We start from the raw sequence: 20,354 nt of genomic DNA, 5'->3' as shown, positions 1-20,354 counted from the left end.
AATATGCTAGGGCAGGTTTAATATTGTAGTTTTTGCAAAGACCAGAACGATGCAGTTTATGGCAAACTTAAAAGAACCTTGCAGTGACAACATGTGGAATAAAGTAACATAATTACCAGCTACAGTGAACAAATAATATAATGCATATGATTCGGAAAAGCAACGTTCTACAGTGAGTGAGTATGTTTATTCTGGAATATATTTTGATCATTTAATTTGAGCCCCATTAAGCTACTTAAGCAGGACTGTATTTTTTACTTTATTTATTATTTTTATACTTTGCAAAGCAATTATCCAACACAAAATTCTGTTTACACTATTGTGCATCACAAGTTTCACAAATGAAAATCTGTAAATCATATTTCTCCACCTGAGACTAAAAATGTTTCAAATTGGGACAGCCATTTTTCTACTTTTTTTTTTTTCTTCTTCTTAACTGATTTTCCTTTTTTTTCTTTAAATTTTTTTGTTTGTTTGTCTGTCCGATTCCTTGAAATTGGGAACATAATTTGAAATTTTGGGATACCAAGCTGAAATTTTGCAGTAATAACTTGAAATTTTTACTTATGTTTTTTTCAGTCATGATAGATGTTGGTCATCTAATCGCCTTCACATATTGCCACCACTTTCACAGAAGTCCCAGCTGCTCCTAAAGGCAGCACCGCTGAGAGCAAGCGTTCTTCTGACCAGTGTTGGGAAACAAAAAATTACTAACATATGGTCGGTAATTTTTATTTTACCGACCATATATATATATATATATCTCAACACGAGATATTTGTTTGTGGAGCATAAAGGCTGTATGCTCAAAGTTTGTTGGAGGGGACTGCGTCAAACGGAAGTTGTTGGAATTACGAGATGTTTTGAAAGCGCCGTAGAGATAAATAAACGCACACCGCGCCGAGCAGGCTGTGGTGGCAGAGGTTATTAACACTACGAAAAATTTAGCTTCGTAACGCGTAATTTAAAGCTAACTTTGGGCTGTATATTGCACCTCTGCGCCTGCAGAGAATAAAGCATATCCGGTTGGACGTCGCTAAAGGTAACACTCCTGTCTGTAAACGTTTGCTAAACTTAAGACTGCTGCTAAAGTAAGCTAACGCTAACGTACGTAACCTTAATGAAAAACAATAGCGTACCACTGTAGCAGGCTAGGGTGAACAGCTGTTTTATCTATTGCTTAACACCTGTAAATAAATCTCGAATGAACTTAGAGGCCGTACGTCTCCTAGGTGAACTTTGACATTCACGTGTATATCTACGCAGTAGCTAGCTAAAGTTAGCCACAAGTTGTTCAGGACCTCTCATTCGTGTGACTGGGAATAACACCGCAGCTTGGATTACGATATTAAAATATAAATTTCATTAAATTCATTTCTTTGTTTATATAAGCTAATATAACTGCAGTTAACGCGTATTTTCCCCATGTGTGACCTTTACTTGAAGGCTAAACTTGCTGCAGTTCAAAATGCAGCATGCCCAGTATATTAGTCACGGAACAGCTGGTGTATGGTGGTATTAGGCACATTAATTGTGACATTTATTACAGTTGAGTAAATGCCTAAATCTTAACCCTAATGCTTAATAAACATTAGACATCGCAGACACTGTAGTTTGTTTGTATATTTTTTTCCATTGTACTCATTGCATTGAAATGGGAGAAACTAAGTTTCACTTCACTGTTTGTCATGCACTTCTTCCAGCAGCTTCACACAAAGGAAATGAATCGTGGCTGCATGTCTCGACTGACTTTGCTCTCCTCTGTCTCTCACTGTCATAGACTCTTATTGCCACAATGGTTTCCTACAAGAAGTTGAATCCTGAAGATGTCCAGTTTTCCAGCGCAGTTTTGTCAGAAGAGCCTGTTCAAGGCGAGGCTTCAGTGAGTTAGCTTGTGTTTATGAATCTGTTTGTCATTTTATAATCCGTAGAGGCTTACAATTTTACGTTTTAGTATATTATCTCTTTCATTAGGATGACTCACAAGAATTAGGATCTTTATGAGGAAAGTCTGTATTTTACTGTATCCAGTGCTGAAACTGGATTTTTACTTCATTCCTGTGTTTCAAGGCGCTGGAGCCAGAGGACGCCTCATTGCTTCAACGTGGACCTTCATGCTCCGTCACCACGGGCCTCCTGGTGATCGGCTGCCTCCTGCTGGTGCTCTGTGGAGCATGGCTACTGGGTGCTGTGTTATGGCTGCACACTCCCAACCAACAGGAGCATAAACCGCCATTGCCGGGCCCAGGACAAACACCGGGCCCCAAAGTGCAAACATCAGCGAACGATACTGCTGCCTCTTTCCGCAGTGAGACATGCAGTCTGATACCAGAGGCGTGGAGGTTTGATTGCTACCCTGAAAGAGGGGTGGTTGTGACCCGAGAGCTGTGCGAGGCAAGGAACTGCTGCTTTATCCCTGCGTCCACCGCTTTCTCCTCTGCCAGTCGCCCGTCAGGGAAAAATGGAATCCCTTGGTGTTTCTATCCTTCAGAGTTCCCTTCGTACTCGCTCGTGTCACTAAATGACACGCTGCTGGGACAGAAAGCTACGCTCGTGAAGGAGGTGAAGACGTATTACCCTGGAGACATCCTCACCATAGAAGTGGAGATGCGTTATGAGACGGACAAGCGGCTGCGTGTCAGGGTGAGTAGAGGTTTCACATTTAGTCATGGAAAACATAGAAGGGCAAAATTTTGGAAACTTACAAGTTGATGAATACATTTTGCTCATGTTCATGTATTAAAGAGCCTTTAAAACTTATAATTCATGCTGCGTTTTTGCACTGATCTTCTGTTTCTGTGTTCATTTTCTTAATTGGAGGAAGCGACAGACCAATAAAAGAATTAGTATTTGGTTTAAATAAAAGGGTATTATATAAAGGCTGTAATATGGAAATTGGCACGGGCTAAACTGCCTTATAGTCTTAAATAAACATGATTGTTGGACAGCGATAGTTAAGAAACTTTATATGAAATGACTGAGTCACACTGTAAGAAACCTAAATGTGGAAAAAAGATGGGCAGATGGACTTCCAGTGCACACATCTGTTGATTCTTGCTTTGCATATAAAACAAACATGTTGACCTTTGCACTGTGATAATTTTATTGATTAATATTCATGACAATAAAGATAAGAGAAACTACACCTGTCTATTACAGATGTAAGAAAAATTTGCTCTCCTTTGCATTGCATTTTTCATTTCATCAGGTTCAAATCTAATCCTGTAAATTTGCTTGATTAATTAAGTTGTTTGTTTTTTTTTAATTCTGATAAAATGTTTGTAACAATTACTGTCAGTTAACCACAAATTTTTCTCCATCAAGATCACCGACCCTTCAAGCTCACGCTTTGAAGTTCCCATCTCCATCCCCACTGTCACCAACAAGACAGAAAGCCCAGATTATATCATCGAGCTCTCAAAGCAACCATTTGGTCTTGTGGTGAAGAGGCGCTCAACAGGAGCAGTACTGTAAGTCTGAGCTGAATGGGACATTCTGAAATGTGAGGAATAAAATATCTGATTCAGAGGGATTTTTTTCCACTTGCGGCTCTGTGTTGTAGGTCTCATTTGGCTTACGTTGAAGAAAAGGGCTGTAGTTAGATTTCCTCATTCATATACATATTGGATACTCTTAACTGTATATATGTATTCAGTTATGAAATAACAGTCTCATTAATGCTTGTCCAAATGTTTCCTGTTAGTCTGAACACCACTGTGGCGCCTCTCTTCTACGCGGATCAGTTCCTCCAGTTCTCCACTTCCCTACCTACGCAGTTCATTTATGGCCTGGGCGAGCATCGCTCCACCTTCCTGCACGATGTCCACTGGAACACGCTCACCATGTGGGCTAGAGATGTGCCTCCAACGGTAACCATCAGTCACAGACACAGCTGCTGTGTGATCCCTCAGATGTTCACGTTAATATAGTTTTTGTCAGTAAAATGATCAGTTAGTTATTCTGTCTGATCATCTTTGATACTTTGCTGCCATGCTCTCACGTTTGCAGTCAGTTCACAAAGCTGTTGCAGGCTGTCTTTGGAGGATGACAGGAGGCTGAATTAATTTTGTTAACTGGCTGGATAAAACTGCAGATTACATGAAATGTATTGTAATATCTTTGCATTCTTCTTCCGTACTGTAGGAGCAGACAAACCTGTATGGGGCTCATCCATTTTACCTGGCAATGGAAGATGGAGGGAACGCACACGGCTTCTTCCTGCTGAACAGCAATGCAATGGGTAAGTCTGTTAGTCACCCTAATACCTTCTGGTTTCACAATGTGCAATAGGTCACATACACAAACACTCAGGAACAGCAGAATAAAATGCTTAAGCTTACAAGTCAAGTTCACATGACAGCAGCTGACTAAGTTAAGCAATTTCATAAAAGCAGAAGTTACAAATGGACTTTCCAGTGTGTGACAATAAACTTCATATCATACTCAGATGTCATATTGATTATTCAGAGCTTTGCCAACACAAACTGTAAAACGATTTGCAATGTACTGAAGTTTTAATAAGATTTGTTTCATTTTGCCATTGAACTAAGTTATGTTGAAAATCACCTTTAGATTATTATACAGACCTCTGTTCTTTTCTGCGTTTGTTTTCTGTGTTGTTCTTTCACAAACTGAAGATGTAGTTTGGAAATGAGAATGATCAGCCTAATATCTTACTCTATTTTCTTCTAAAGTGCACGTTTCTTTTGATGAAAAATGTCTCATCAGTTTCTTATCTGTTTTGTCAGACGTGGCCCTCCAGCCTACCCCGGCCCTTACCTGGCGTACTATTGGTGGGATCCTTGACTTTTACATTTTCCTTGGTCCTGATCCTGGTTCAGTGGTTCAGCAATATGTGGATGTTGTAGGTCAGTAGTAGCACTGTGATGAGATGCACATATATGTAGGCATGTGTACTGCACCCTGATCCATGTTTTCATGGGAGAAAACCTCAAAAATCAGACAACCACCCTTTGAGCAAACACTTGGCAAAAGTGGGAAGGAAAAACTCCCTTTTAAGTGCTCTACTGGGGTGATGCAGTACTATAGTACTATGTCAAGATAAGATGGAGCCTGATTATTCAAGACCTTGTATAGACTTATCACCTCGTGTGATAAGTAGGATTTTAAATTTGAGTTAGGATTTAACAGGGAGCCAATGAAGAGGAGCCAGTACAGGAGAAATATTCTCTCTTTCTGGTCCCTGTCAGGACTCTTGCTGCAGCATTTTTGGAACAACTGAAGGCTTTTCAGGGAGCTTTTAGAACAGTCATATGAATGACAGTAGTCCAGCCTAGAAGTAATAAATGCATGAACTAATTTCAGCATCACCCTGAGACAGGATAATTTTAGAGATGTTGCACAAATGGAAGAAAGCAGTCCAACATATTTGTTTAATATGTGCATTGAAGGACATGTCTTGGTCAAAAATGACTCCAAGGTTCCTCACAGTGTTACTGGAGGCCAAAGTAATGCCATCTAGACTAAGAATCTGGTAAGACAGATGATTACTCTGGAAATATCTCACATTATAAGCAGGAAATCGGAGGTCATCCAGGTTTTTATGTCTTCATGACATTACTGTAGTTTAATCAATTGCCGTGTGTTATCTAACTTCATGGATAGATGAAGCTGGTTATGATCTGTATAGCAATGAAAATGTATTCTAGGCCTGAGAGAAGCATGTGAAATGTAAACAAACTGGTCCCAGCATAGAACCCTGTGGAACTCCATTATATAAATAACTCCAGCCTTTTGCCTCTGTCACCTTGAGTTTGTCCTGTTTTTGTTTTGAGAATCGCCGCTTTCTTTTCATCCATCTTTGTTGACACAGGATACCCAGCGATGCCAGTCTACTGGGCCTTAGGGTACCATCTCTGCCGATGGGGCTACGACACGAGTAATTCTACGTGGGAGGTTGTCAAGAGCATGAGGAATTATGGGATACCTCAGGTAATTTCTTTTGTAGTACGTGTCAGTGTTTTTAGTTTTTGTTCTTTTGTAATTAACCCTAAACATATGCATTTCTCTTAAGTAGCTTTAGGATGAGTGAATTCATTTTATTATTAATAATAATGAGTCTGTTTAATCGCAGGATGTCCAATGGAATGACATTGACTACATGGACAAATTTATGGACTTTACATATGAATCAAAAAAGTTTGACACACTACCTGAACTGGTCAGGGACCTACATGCTCATAACCAACGCTACGTCATGATCCTGGTATGCAAACACACGTGTACTTGGTCTCATGTGTTTTGTGTCTGCTTTGGCATGTGAGTGTTTAAGTGAGTCGTTTATTAATCCTTCAGGACCCGGGTATCAGCAGCACACAACCCGAGGGCTCATACTGGCCCTTCGATGAAGGTGTAAAGAGAGGAGTTTTTATTAAAGATGCTGAAGGGAAAACGCTTATTGGGAAGGTGAGACATGAAGCCACACAACCACATTAACTGAGCCATGTTCTGTGACGCAGGATTAATGAGTTAGGGAAACATGTTGAGCCTAGAGCCTGTATATGATGGTGCTGGGCTTTCTTGTTCCAGAGTAGATTTAAGTATTTGTGAGCCCCACTTTTTCATTGATTCTTTTGCTGATGAAATAATCAAAGTGCACAGTAGATACTTAGCAGAGATGTTCGTTGTTGTGCGTCTTGTTTCACAGGAATTTTAAGCATAAATATGCCTGGGCCTAATCTGCTGCTAAGTCAGTATTGCTGCTATTAAGATGTTTTTATTGGTATTTATCACAGAGAATATTCATTCCTTCATTATGGAGGCCATGTCAGACCTGAATACACTTATCTAATGTTAATATTGAGAGTGCACCCAGGGGTAAAATAAATACTTTCACTGATGAATTTACAGGATTAACAGTTTTCTGCAACATTCCCCTCTTCTCTACTTTGATGTACCTGTGTTGTGTTTTGCTGTAATAAGTCTTTACATCCTTTATCTCTCCTGCTGTTTCTCTTGACTGATTGGGCAGAACTTAATTGGTTCATTTTGTGCAGAAGATGCAAATAATGCATCAGAAGCCTGCTTTTATTTTAGCATGCGCAGAGACCCCGGGCTTTCTTTGAAAGCTGCTAACTATCATTGTGATACCTGCTGTCTCAAATCAAATCCCCAATCAAAGAAAGCAGAGTTACACTGAACCAGCTTCTTACTCCACCAGTTCTTCGATCACTTAAACCCATGTAGACGTCACTGATTCAGAGGTTTTAATAGAAGTGTTCAGTGTCCTGACACAGAATGTGAGAATCCATAAACGTTCTGTCTTGAGCATGGAAAGCGACCTACTCCTGACCAGGTTATGTTAAACATAAGTTACCATGGCGATTTAGCAAGACAAAAAGAGAGCCCCGTTCATGTACCAGAAAACTCTGACTTTAGGCTCATCACAGCTCACTCACTCATTAATCTGGGCGGTACTACAGTAGCTACAGTATAGCTGAAAGCTTTTGAAAGTTCTCCAGCTTCATTAGCTCTACGTAATTCAGCTGGACCGGTTCTTAAGTGCAGCCTGGCGAGCCCAATAATAAATGAACATGGTTTTGAATGTTAAGCATGAATTTAAACTAAAATTCTTTCTTCCCGTTTCCAGGTGTGGCCTGGTCTCACGGCATATCCAGATTTCTCTGATGAAGTGACACATGAATGGTGGTATGACAACCTACAGATGTTCCACGATAAGGTGGCGTTTGATGGATTATGGATTGTAAGTATGAGAACAGTGCAGGCTGTTAAATAAGTAATCACTGACTCCTGCCTAGATGTCTCCTTATGATTATTTAAAGATCTGACAACACTTCACTTGGTTTTAGGACATGAATGAGCCATCAAACTTCCTGGATGGATCGACCAGTGGCTGCCCAACAAACAATCTTGAAAACCCTCCTTACACTCCAGGTAGGAGATTGGATCTACAACAGAGATCACACTACAAACATACAATATATTTGGGTTTCATGGGGTCTTCTGCTTTCAGGTGTACTGGGAGGTTTGCTGAGAGCCAAAACCTTGTGTGCCACCGCGCAGCAGAAGCAGTCCATACATTACAACATGCACAGTCTGTATGGACTGATGGAAGCTAAAGCCTCTGCAAGGTTTGATGCTCTCAATACTCGGATGTACACACGCAACGGAAATAAAACACTACAATACTTCTTCATTACACACTTTGTCTTGTTGTTTTCACTTCCTCTCTGTCCCCGTGTTCAGTGCTCTGAAGCGAATTGTGGCAAAGAGACCTTTCGTGATCTCTCGCTCCACCTTCCCCAGTCAGGGCATGTACTCTGGTCACTGGCTTGGAGACAACAGGAGTCAGTGGAAAGACCTTTACACTTCTATAGCAGGTCAGAAGTTCAGCAGATACAGATCATACACACTGATGCATAAACGACGACACTGTGGCTGATCTGTTGTCGTAAAACTGCTTATTTGAATTCTTGGATAATCTCTTCTATTATTTATCATTTTGGATTTGAGGATGTTTCGTGTGAAATTGTCCGTCTCATCGTTGGATATTTAACTCCCATTTCCTTCTGTGCAGGTATGCTGACCTTTAACCTTTTGGGCATCCCGCTGGTGGGAGCAGATGTCTGCGGCTTCAGTGAGGAGACGCAGGAGGAATTGTGCGTCCGCTGGACTCAGCTGGGAGCTTTCTATCCATTCACACGAAACCACAACGCCATCAGCATGAAGGTAAGAGTGTCCTCTTCAGTTTATCACTTACAGGTTTAGCTGTGCTTCTGAAAATTGTACTTATTTGTTTATTTATAGTTTCGTGATGACACCTGAAACTTTTACATCAGTGTTTGTTTTGTAGCTTGAGACGTCATTTGGAGAATCTAAACATGTAACTGCATGTCTACTAATGGATTCATTTTTCTATTTTGCATCTCCTACTGTGTGTGGGGCTTATTTTTGTGGTTTTACAGCCTCAAGACCCGACAGCTTTCAGCCCGCTTGCTCGCACAGCCACGAAGGAGGCTCTGCTGCTGCGCTACTCTCTCTTCCCTGTTCTCTACACTCTCTTCCATCACGCGCATGTGCACGGACACACAGTGGCTCGACCAATAATGTTCGAGTGAGTAGGAATCCTAAAAGCACAGATTTTCATGTATTCCGTGTGTTTCCGGGGTGCATAACTTTACGTACTCAAAAGGTTTCCCAAAGACGTGAAAGCCTACGGCATCGACAAGCAGTTCATGTGGGGGAAGAGTTTGTTGGTGACACCAGTGTTGGATCCTGGAGTGGACTACGTGGATGGTTACTTCCCTGAGGGACTGTGGTACGACTATTACACGGTGAGACTCTGTGAGCGATAGTGCGAGGACAGAGCGTATGGTGACTTGATCAGAGTGCTTATATCATGTGTGTTCCTTTACTTCCCAGGGCGACTGTGTGACCAGTAAGGGCAAAGAGCTTCGACTCAATGCGCCTCTAGATAAGATCAACCTGCATTTGCGTGAGGGCTCCATTATACCAACACAGGTAAAAGGTTTTTCAGCTAAAACGGTCCTGTTACAATGCTGGATGCTCAAATTAACCATGGGCAGACTTTTAAATAGTACAGTCAGAATATGTGGCTGTAATCCCTGTAAACCTAAGGGCATCTTACACTGCAGTTTGTTTACTCGAACCAAAATCTGTCATAAAAAAAAAAAAACGTGAGAATGTTCAGTCTGCTGATTGGCCAAGTGCGTCTGAGGCGGGAGCAACAACAGTAAACAAAGGAAGTGTTCTGTGTTCTGGATGAGTAGAGAACATGGAGAATTTATGCACATTTTACAGCTACTTGATTGGCCGTACTGACCTTCACATATGTATGGTACTCTCCCAGATCCCAGAATGCAAAGCATGACAGAGTGGGTACAGGAGCTGCTGTAGCCTAAACTTGCAGCGTGCACCTGCTAGTTTGTTCGGATAGAAGTTGGATCCTGTTCACACCATAAACAATCCACTCTGCAGTAGCACTCAGCAGTAAAAGTGGCAAAGTGTAAGAGAACAAGGTGAAAGCTTTGCCTTTAACTCCAATATTATTATTTTTGCAATGAAATTTAGAACAAGTTTACCAAAGTTTGAAGGAAATTTAGGCTAAAATGGGACTTTTCACGCTGAAGCACTCAACTTTGCTTCACATTACCTTGGCCGAGGTGAGAATGCAAATGTCTGACTCAGACTGAACATCAAACAGTCTTTAACCTGCCAGCCGGTCAGTAAACCTTGTGTAGCAAGCAGCACAGACCATACTGCACTGTGTAAGGGGGAGGCAGCCCTACCTCGTCAGCTTTCTCGTCGAAACCCCACAGAGCGTTTCCAGAAGTGTCAGCGTGTCTGAAACAGACAATCTCCCGTTGTGTGCTAGATATGAAGGGAAAGCACATGCATATCTACACTTGTCGCCGATATCTATCAGTGCATATCTGGCAGGGGTGTCCAACTCCAGGCCTCAAGGGCCGGTGTCCTGCAGGTTTTAGATGTGTCCTTGATCCAACACAGCTGATTTAAATGGCTAAATTAGCTCCTCAACATGTCCTGAAGTTCTCCAGAGGCCTGGTAACGAACTAATCATTTGATTCAGGTGTGTTGACTCAGGGTGAGATCTAAAACCTGCAGGAAACCGGCTCTCGAGGCCTGGAGTTGGACAGCCCTGATACATGGTTTATTGGATTTTATTATTTGAACCTTTTGAAACCTCTGCATCTCAAACATAAAAATATAACATTTAATCCAAACACATTCAGATGTAATTCACACAAATTACGCCAAAAAATTTTGTTAAAATTTTTTTGTGCTATAAACGATGATATCTGTGGCTCCATATGCTACCTCCTTGTGTTGGACTTTTGCCTTTTAAAATAACAAACAAACTCTAAGTCTGTGCTGAAAACTGAAGAATGCTGAAAACCGTGTGTGTGTGTGTGTGTGTGTGAGTGAATTTGTGATTCTACTGGTCAGACGTGTGTGTGTCTTCCACTTGATTCACATTCATGTTTTCTCTCTGTGCATGTTTGAACAGGCGCCCAACCTGACCCTGTGGGTAAGCACCGGTCAGCCTCTCCACCTCGTCTCAGCTCTCTCTCAAGATGGTTCAGCCAGTGGAGATCTGTTCTGGGATGATGGAGAGACCATCGACACCTACGAGACCAACCAGTACGCCTACATCATCTTCAGCATTGCTCAGGTGCTCACCTTCATCTATTTTGTAGAGTACAGTAATCTACCCTGTGTGTTTGCTCCTGTTTGCTCCAGCCTACTTTATCTGACTTCACACATCATGCTGCTGCTCGTGTAGATGAACTGTGTCTGGACCTGTCTAATTTAGCTGTTTTCAGAGAATCTCACCCGTGTTGTTGAAAAATGGTTTGAGCTTTTTTTATTACCTTATTTTGTAGAACACAATGACATCCCAGGTGCTCTCTAACCACATCGAGGCGTCATACATCACTGTGGAGTCGGCCTCCTTCTATGGTGTGAAGGAGAAGCCGAGCAGAGTGTTGGTGAACCTCCAAGATGCACCGTTTACCTACAGAAACAACCAGGTGAGGTTCTGAGTTATGTGGGGTCTTTTTTGTTTTTAGGTTTGGAAAAAGAAAACGGTGACACATCGTAAAAAAAACTTAAAAAGACTGACAGGGCAAACAGAGAAGTGCACATGGTGAATCAAGCCTGCAGAGCATCACAATTATGTCAACAGAGAGAAGAAGCGAGTCTGAAATCAGTTTCTCATGACAGCGACCTTTCTCAGTTTAACAGACTCCACAGCTGGAGACAACCACATCAGCAGCACAACAGAGAACTCAAGTATCTACTGGGTTTTCCCACCTTTGCAAAAGAGACACCCCCCCCCCCCCCCCCCCCCCCCCAAAAAAAAACAAAACCCAAAACAAAACAAAAACCTGGTACCTTTGGTTTTTACCGAAAGATGCTTCCTTGTTAAAGCTGCTAGGTTTCATAAATCAGCCTTGTTTCAGTTTCTAACACAGGATGAAACTGTACCCAGTATTTCCATCTTTTTCCTCTTCCTTTATTTTCAATTAAAAATATTTTTAAATTAATTTGATTGTTACTTTACACGTTTGTCACACAGTGTGTACTGTTAAAGCTGTCATTTTTTTTTGCATTTGGGCATTAAATAATTAATTTGATCAGTTATTTCGAGAAATGCAAAACTTTATGATATTAGTCCAGCACAGAAAAACTGGCAGCAACATGTATTTAAGGTATGAAATGTAAATGTGGTTATCTTAGTTTTATATTATAGAATTTTCTGATGGCATTGTTATAGATGGACAAAAAGCAGTGATTTAAAAAAAAAAAAGATCAATAATATTATTGAATAAGTCTTGAATAAAATATCAAATTAGTAGATTTTAGATTTAAAACCCTGTATTACTTGTGCTCATGAAGCCATGTGTTATTGCCATGGTGTTCTGTAGCTTTAATGCAGACAGCAGATAGTGTTGGCTTTGGTTTCACATGAAGATATTCTCCAAACAGTAATGATGCTTTCCTTCCTCTCTGCAGGTGTTAACAGTCGCTGATCTGGGTCTCAGCCTGAGTCAGAACTTCACCATCAGCTGGATGTAAGCAGCTGTGAAGCCACAAGCTTGCACAGCGCACCATCTCCAAGAATAAGAACAGCCATTTCTTTCAAATTATTTTGGCTCTTGACTCAAAGACACTCGATGCGAAATAGGGATGTCGGGTAATTTACTTCATTGATGGTCGTCGCCCTTTAAAGAGCAGTATTTCACTTAACTCTTCAAACCTTTCCTTGGGATATGCCTGTATAGCTCTGCAGCAAGCGTAGAAATGAAATCACTGGGGCTCAACATTTTCACCATTCAGATGTCCTTGTCAGTGTTTCCACATCTGCATTGGGTGTCTTGCTCGTAGGCTTCGTAAGGGAGGGATTCACTTAAAAAAGATCACAGCTGCTGACGTCAATGCAAACGCGCTTGAATACAAAGGTTGCGTGAATGTTAAGAGTTTATACCCGATGATTAGGAATAAAGAGCCAAAGCAAAGTGTCCGTCAGTTAGGAGTGAAATTTAAGGTACTCAGGAGCGAGGGGGTCATATTGTAGTGTTAATATCATCCTAATGCAGGCTTTGCACAATTAGTCAAAATCGCCTTCCTGTGCTCGGCATGCTTTGAAAAGCTTGTCATCACTGACCAATAGCAGTTTAGACGCAGCTTTAATGTCTTTGGAAGACCACTCTCTTTGTGTGTATCTGATTTATATTATAGTTTGGTCTGGGTAGTCTATACTAAGTTAATGTAATCAACACTGCATTTTTAATTTTACTTTTGTTCCCTTTTTTAAGTCCTCATGAGCAGAAAAATGACGTGCAATAAATGAGTGAGATAAAATTAGCTTCCTTAAAATGTGACAGCATAGTTCATCATGTAGTTTGTTCCATGTGCTTGAAAGTTGTTTACAGTCTGTTTTGCACTAATTAGTACTGCAATATAGGACAGGTGGGTGTGCCTTATGATTCCTTTTCTTCTTTTTCTTTGTTTTTAAGCATCTCTGCTTTATAACGTCAGCCCCTTTTCAACGCTGAAGACCATATTACTGTTAAACACTAGAAGGACTTTGCTGATTACAAGTGTTGTACAATCATTTTACTGTGACTCGTCACTCTGACAGAGCAGAATACAAATGAAAGCTAAAACTTGTTTTCCTTGTTTTTAGATCAGCACTGTTCATTTCTGCCTAAATTTGAAATTGATTTAGTACATTTGCCGTGAATTAGTATTTCTCACGGATTCTTGTAGACAACACTGGAAAAGAATATGCTGACAACGACATGAATGCGTGTTCGTGTGATGTACTCATACTTCAAGTGTCACCGACAGTTTGCAGTATTTTATTTTGAAGGTATTATAAATTTTATGTGCTCAAATTGAATTTCAGTTTGACTTTTATTTGAGTGTAACATCAGACAATAAAACATTTCAAAATAAAGAGACTTCCTGTTTTATTTGTTTGTGTTTTAACTTGATGTACAGTTTTGAGGCCTTCTCTTATAAAGTAGTGAACAGATGTTTTTTGTATTGCTTCTTGAAGTGCTGAAGTAAACTCGCCAGCAGAGGGCACGGTCTCCCAATGACCAGGACAGGACTAAGCAAAGTACATCCTATGTTCAGTAGGTTGTAGAATCACATTCAACAGCAAGAACTTGAAGTAATCAGTTTCTCTGTAACTTTATCAGTCTCGCGTCATGTTGGAGGAATGCTGTCCCACTCGTTGCAGTGTTACTTCATTTCTTTGAGATATGTGGACATTGGTTTATGCACAACTCTCACAGCATTGGAGTCAGCTGAGGTATTTGGCTGAATCATTGAAACACCTTCATCCTTCTGTTTCTCACCTGTCCTGTTGCAGATTTGCTGCTGTCATCAGGATCATTATCCTGTTGCATGACCTAATTTTGGCCAAGCTTCGATTGTCAGATAGACGACCTCACATTTGACTCTAAAGTCCTTTGGTATACAGAGGAGTTCAAGGTCAACTCAATGACTGTTAGCTGCCCAGGTCCTGTGTCTGCAGAAGAAGCCCAAATCATCACCCCTCCACCACCATGCATCACACTTGTTCTAAAGTTTTGTTTTTCAGCAACTCTGTTGCTGTACACTAAAGCCAAAAATCTCTACTTTGGTCTTGCATGTCCAAAGAAATTTGCTCCAGAGGTTTTTCTGTTTGTTCAGACACAATTTGGCAAACCTAAGCTGTGCTGCCATCTTCTGACTTCTAAATAAGTCACACTTGTTCAAACCTTTTCCTGATTTAACTATCATGAAGTTTAACATTTAGCATGCTAACTGAGGCCTGTAGATTCTGATATAACAGAGTAGCTCTTGGGTGTTTTGCAGCTTCACTGAAGGTTGCACAATTGTGCATCTGCCAGAGAATCTGCTTTTATAAAGGTACTCACACTTGCTGATGATCACCTTATCAAGTGCATTTGATCAGCACCACCTGGCTGCTACTTACCACCTTAATTATTATGGAAGCAGTAAAGGTGTGCTTATAAGGGACTACAGAGTCCTGTGGAGTCCTTTTCTTCCACATGACTATAACTGTGTAATTGCCACTCTGGCAACAGAGGATGTTTCTGACACACTTTGTAACATGAGAAGAAAATAATACATTCTCACCCCTCAAAACCTCACCGGGAGTAGCACTTTATCACTAGCAAATGTTCAGTAAGAGTCATTGCACATTGAAATATTTCTTATCAGGAAATGACAATTGTTCTTAACTGAAACTGTGAGCTGTACGGTTAATGTTTACCTTATACTTATTCATAGTTTGAGTGTAGCTATAAACAAGGTTGAGATCTGTGTATGTGTGTTTGTTCAAATTATAAGGCCACTCTCCTGTTCCTCCTCTTATTTTCTCATCCTGCTGCTCTGCTTTTTCCATCTCTTTCTCTGTAATGCTGTTTCCCTTTAAAACCCTCATTGCATCTACAGACTAGACTAGACTCTCCACTCTATGAAAGTCAGAAGTTATTTAGATAACAGTCTCAGGATGTCCGTCATTAAGATACCGGGGTCATCTGAGGACTCTTATAAATCATTTTGACTCTTAAGAGTTGCATGTTCTAGTACGTGTTTCTCACCATAACAAACTAACTGGAAAACATCATGGAAAAGGAGCCCTGACGCTACGCCAGACCTTTGACCGGATCTCTGAGTCATGACAGTAAACTATTGCTTCGTTGTACCAACAAAAGCTCCAGAAAGTGAAAGTAACAATTGCATGCTGAAATTGTCCTCCATTGCTGATAAACTAGGCTTGCAATAGATGTGTTTTTATTGGCTGTGTGGAAATGTTCACAGGCTAACTGTTTCCAGATGGGACTTTGAGGAGAGCACATATATCATTCAGCAAAAGGGGGAGGAGAGAGAGCTCAGAGAAAGAGCAGCAGGGGTCTGTCAAAAGCATTCAGCTCTACTGACGAGGGCATTTCCTGTCTGGATTTGGGAGGATTAGGCATCCATGCGTAGGGGGGTGTTTGTATGCTTTGCATGTGGAGAGTGGGACCAACACACAAGACTTTTTGTGGGATTCTTGTCCGTGTTTGATGTGTGCAACTTTGCTTGTAGGGCAAACAGTGATTTAGTGTCAGTTGTCTGAGGAAGAAACTTGGAGCTGCTAGATTGTGTTCCAGTCGGGCTTTTCTGAATTTCTGCTGTCACATTAAAGTTTTGCTGTATGCTACATAAAGCAGAAACTGAATTTAAAATAAACTAGCAGTGTTACTGAGAAGGCCTTGTTGCGTATAAAAAAAAAAGGAAGAAAAATCTGGAAAGTCATAAAAAGAAGTTAAATGCAGCTTCATTGTTCACTTCGAACGTTCCTTTGCAGCTTGCGGGAGATATTTTTAACAGTAAGAGTTGCTGACATGGGACAGAGACAACACCAAGCTCTTTTTTTTTTACTGCACTTGCATTTGTTTCCAAGACACTTGACCCGTTGCCTACTGGTGGTGGTCAGAGGGTGGCTGTGGCTGCAATGTAGCTTGCCATCACCAGTGTGTGAATGGGTGGATGACTGAATGTGTAAAGCGCTTTGGGGTCCTTAGGGACTAGTAAAGCGCTATACAAATACAGGCCATTTACCATTTTTACCATATTTCTGTTCACTCTACAATGCTGGCTATTATGTGAAGTCTTGATTTTTGACCTGACTCTAAAGATTGTACAGGTTTCTGTGCAGTTTGTTTTCAGCAATGAAAAATCAGAAAAAAGAGGAAAGAAAGTCACACATGGACGAGCCTCTGTGCTGTTTAGTATGTCAAAAATGTTGCATGTTAATGCTTCACTCACCTGACTTTCCTGAAAAGGAAAGTAGATTAAATTAGTAGATTTTGACTGATGGTAGACGTGCATTGAGCTAAATCTGACCTGGTGGTGCTATGAAGGCACCGTGTTTCACACACAGACACATTAAAGTTGGATGTGTAGTATGGTAGGTCTGAAAAGTGAAGCCTTAAACTTGCATTCTTTTGGTTTGCCAGCATATGGTTGCAAAAATTCTTTGGGTTGTACTGAGGTTTTGCAAAACATGGCATTTTGTGGTGGTATGGATCAAGCCAGTACAGCCTCAGACACACCGGCCTAGAGACTGGTCTGCAACCACTGCTTGTGAGGGAAAATGAGTATTCCCTGACTGTTTGCTGGAGGTTGATGGCAGTCACTAGAGAAATGACTGATAAACTTCCAGTTACACAGGTCTACAGACCAGTAATGGATCACCCCCTGACAACTACCTGTTGATAAGAAAAATGTGTTTGCTAAATAGTCAGCATAAATTTCCCTATTTTTGCTGTCGGTTGAAGTGTGTATGGAAGTGACGAACACTACAACTACTCCATGAGTTGTAGTGTAAAATACTACGCACAACAGAAATGGGCACCTTTTGGCTTTACAGTAAAATTTGAACTTTTTGAAAGATCCCTGCTGTAGCCCTGAGGTGCAGCGTTTACTTTGAAGGCTACCATTCTACATTTCTGTCTTGCTCCGAAACTTTTCAAGATTTACTTCTGCTCAGCTAGTAGTTAACAAGCCTTTGTAGACAAACATGGAAACTGCATTCAGCCGTGTCAGTCAGCTTGCAGCCAAAGCTATCGCAGTGAGGTTTTTGGTGCAGCACCTCCTTCACAACTGGTTTCACACAGCCAGAGCCAGCAACTTGCCAACCTTTCCAGTCTTGGAAAATACGCTTTTCCCAAGGAACCAGTGGTTTGGTATCATGTCCAACATGGCTAACAACTCTTGTAGTCTTCAGGAGAAGTTTAAGGAAAAAGGGAATTGGCTTTCTTGCTCTTTGTCCATGGTAAACACTTTCCATGGGCTCAGTCACTAGTTTGCTTGTGGATGCATTCATGGTATCGCGTGAGAATCCCTCTGATGCACTGCAAGATATTTCAATCAAAACCAGGAATGTGAATCTTGTGCTGGCAGCAGATAAAAGTTTATTCTCCAAAATATCACCTGGCATCAGAAACGTATGTGAAAGTTAGGGCTGCTCCAAGTATTCTGCAGGTTGTTGTTGTTACTCAGGGGCTGTCAGTTTATTTTGGTAAGACTTTGAAATCTGGTCTTGCTCAAAGGTGTGTTGAAAACTGCTCGGTGACAGTTAGCCCAACATCAAGCCAAGTGTTTACTTCATTATCAGATTTTGTCTCCTTACTTTTGCTTTCTGTTTGCCCTCTGCTATGTGATTCATGCTCACATTGTATCACATCATCTGCTTTCTGCACAAGCCAACTTTAGCCTGAAAGTCCAGTAAATTCCACCTATCAAGCTGAAAGATTTCCTTGATGGTCTGAAGCTTGGATTCATTATTCGTGATCTGAATGGCATCCATTTAACTGTTCCCGTGAAAAACTCGTATGCTGCAGGCAAGCAGCATCTAACTGTGAAATTCAGGAGAAAAAAAAACCTATTTGACCTCAAACAGAGAGAGGAAAAAGATGATTCAACACACATGGAGTACATACAGCTGACTTCCCAGAAAATCCTCTTCATGGGAAATAGTAAGCCAAACTAGGGGTGGCTGTAGCTCAGGAGGTAGAGCAGGTCATGTGCTGATCGGAAGGTTGGTGGTTTGATCCCCGGCTCCCCCAGTCTGCATACCAAATATCCTCAGGCAAGATGCTGACTTCCCAAGTTGCTCTCTGATGCATCCAGCACTGAAAACCATAGAAAACAGTGCTTACGTGAATGTGGCATGTTGTATAAAGTGCTTTGAGTGCTCCAGGAGAGTGGAAAGACGCTATATAAGAATCAGTCCATTTACCAATTAACCAAAGCAGTAGTCAAGAAAATGAAAGTTTGGTTCAACACAAAATGTAAGTGTAAGAATATAACCCTTTTTTAAATGTTAAGTTATGCCAATGAATGTCTGAGACATGTTCAGAAGTGCATTATGCTTTACAACTAAAAACCACAGTTTCACTATCCTTTTCTGGTTGGAGGGTGAAAGCTAGACATGTCATCTCCAAGAGATGTACTTCTACATCACTGCTAGAGGGTGGAAAAAACCCCACATTCACAGCTTAGAGTCATCAAAGTAAGGCGTTAATCATTACCTTTTTTTTTTTTACCTCTATTTTTGGTTTCCACCAGTTGTTCAAGACAAAAACCAGCTCGTAAAAGCTCCTCTGCCACTGAAAATAATGCTCATATAAAAACCGTGACCTGAATCATGAACGAAACACAATGAACCAAATCAGAGAGAGCTCGGAGGAACTACCGCGTTCAGCAATAACTATGTTTGAGAGTTAAGGTTCAAATGTGAATGTATACAGCAACGCCTATGAGAATCTGAACACCAGCGACTGGAAAATGAGACAGAGGTGAGATTTTTTTTAATCTTGTGCACACAAGTTAGGAGCTCTGCATCTGTAGATTGAACAAACTCAGATTTTAAGGGTTTGTTAAAATGCTCCAAATACAGACAAAACCAAGGTTATTTTACTCTGCTTGAAAATCTCAGTGACAGTTTAATATGTGGTGTCTAACCATGCTTACTCTGGATGTCATTACTTTGTGCCCCTGTAACATTGCAGGGAACCTGGCAGTGATTTGGAGTAAACATGCTCATTAAAGAAGTGTGTAGGTGTGCCTTCTTTCATCTTCAACATTGCTAAAATTAGAAACATCCTGTGTCAGAGTGATGCTGAAAATCTAGTTCATGCATTTGTTACTTCTAGGCCGGACTGTTGTAACGATTTATTATCCGGATGTTCCAAAAACTCCTTGGATTCATGAGACAGACACCCTGTCTATTATTAAAATTAGTCTTGAAAGTTCTATTTTGGCATGTAGAGCTGGATCAGCTGATCCTGAGCCATCCCTTAGTTATGCTGCTGGTGCGCTTCCCTTGATGGACTCAGCATTTCTTGGCCACACCCACATTTTCCACACATCACGTGGCTACATGCCATTACTGCATGCCATACACTTTATTTTAGACTCTGCTTTTGTTTCTTTGTTCTCTTCTCTGCCCCCTCCCGGAGCCTGGTTCTGCTGGAGGTTTCTTCCTGTTAAAAGGGAGTTTTTCCTTCCCACTCTCAACTATTGTGAACTGATGCAATGAAAAAAAGAATTGAAATGCAGATCAAATTTGGGTAAAACAGAACAGAGACAGTGGGAAACTGTTCTTTTAAAACTCTCTCTCTCACACACAATATAGGAAATCATGTCAGCAGAAAAAAGATAATCATATTTGCCTTGGATGCATAAGCCAGAGAAGACACAAAGGAGCTCCTGACCTCAGGAAGTCACAGACTTACTCTGAGTGCTGGGCCCAAGCCAAGATA

At 41.0% G+C, this 20,354-nt stretch overlaps 1 protein-coding gene across 1 annotated transcript; it reads left to right on the top strand.

Moving 5' to 3' along the window:
* The first annotated feature begins 866 nt into the window (after positions 1–866).
* gaa2 (alpha glucosidase 2) lies at positions 867–13,988 on the top strand. The gene is made up of 21 exons (XM_085409335.1): positions 867–1,042; positions 1,781–1,882; positions 2,071–2,643; positions 3,325–3,470; positions 3,704–3,869; positions 4,144–4,240; positions 4,749–4,868; positions 5,834–5,952; positions 6,095–6,226; positions 6,316–6,426; positions 7,610–7,723; positions 7,830–7,914; positions 7,994–8,111; positions 8,227–8,360; positions 8,558–8,709; positions 8,946–9,094; positions 9,173–9,314; positions 9,403–9,501; positions 11,030–11,194; positions 11,406–11,552; positions 12,538–13,988. The coding sequence occupies exons 2-21, from the start codon at positions 1,796–1,798 to the stop codon at positions 12,598–12,600; spliced, it is 2,919 nt and encodes a 972-aa protein (XP_085265461.1). The 5' UTR covers positions 867–1,042; positions 1,781–1,795; the 3' UTR covers positions 12,601–13,988.
* Positions 13,989–20,354: the final 6,366 nt, after the last annotated feature.

Source organism: Rhamphochromis longiceps, linkage group LG6, assembly GCF_057381845.1.
Source record: "Rhamphochromis longiceps isolate RC_006_pf linkage group LG6, R_longiceps_female_GT1.1, whole genome shotgun sequence".
In the NCBI taxonomy this organism is placed as follows: domain Eukaryota; kingdom Metazoa; phylum Chordata; class Actinopteri; order Cichliformes; family Cichlidae; genus Rhamphochromis; species Rhamphochromis longiceps.
Note: the sequence above shows the minus strand (reverse complement) of the source record. Positions and strands in the feature narration are given on the sequence as shown.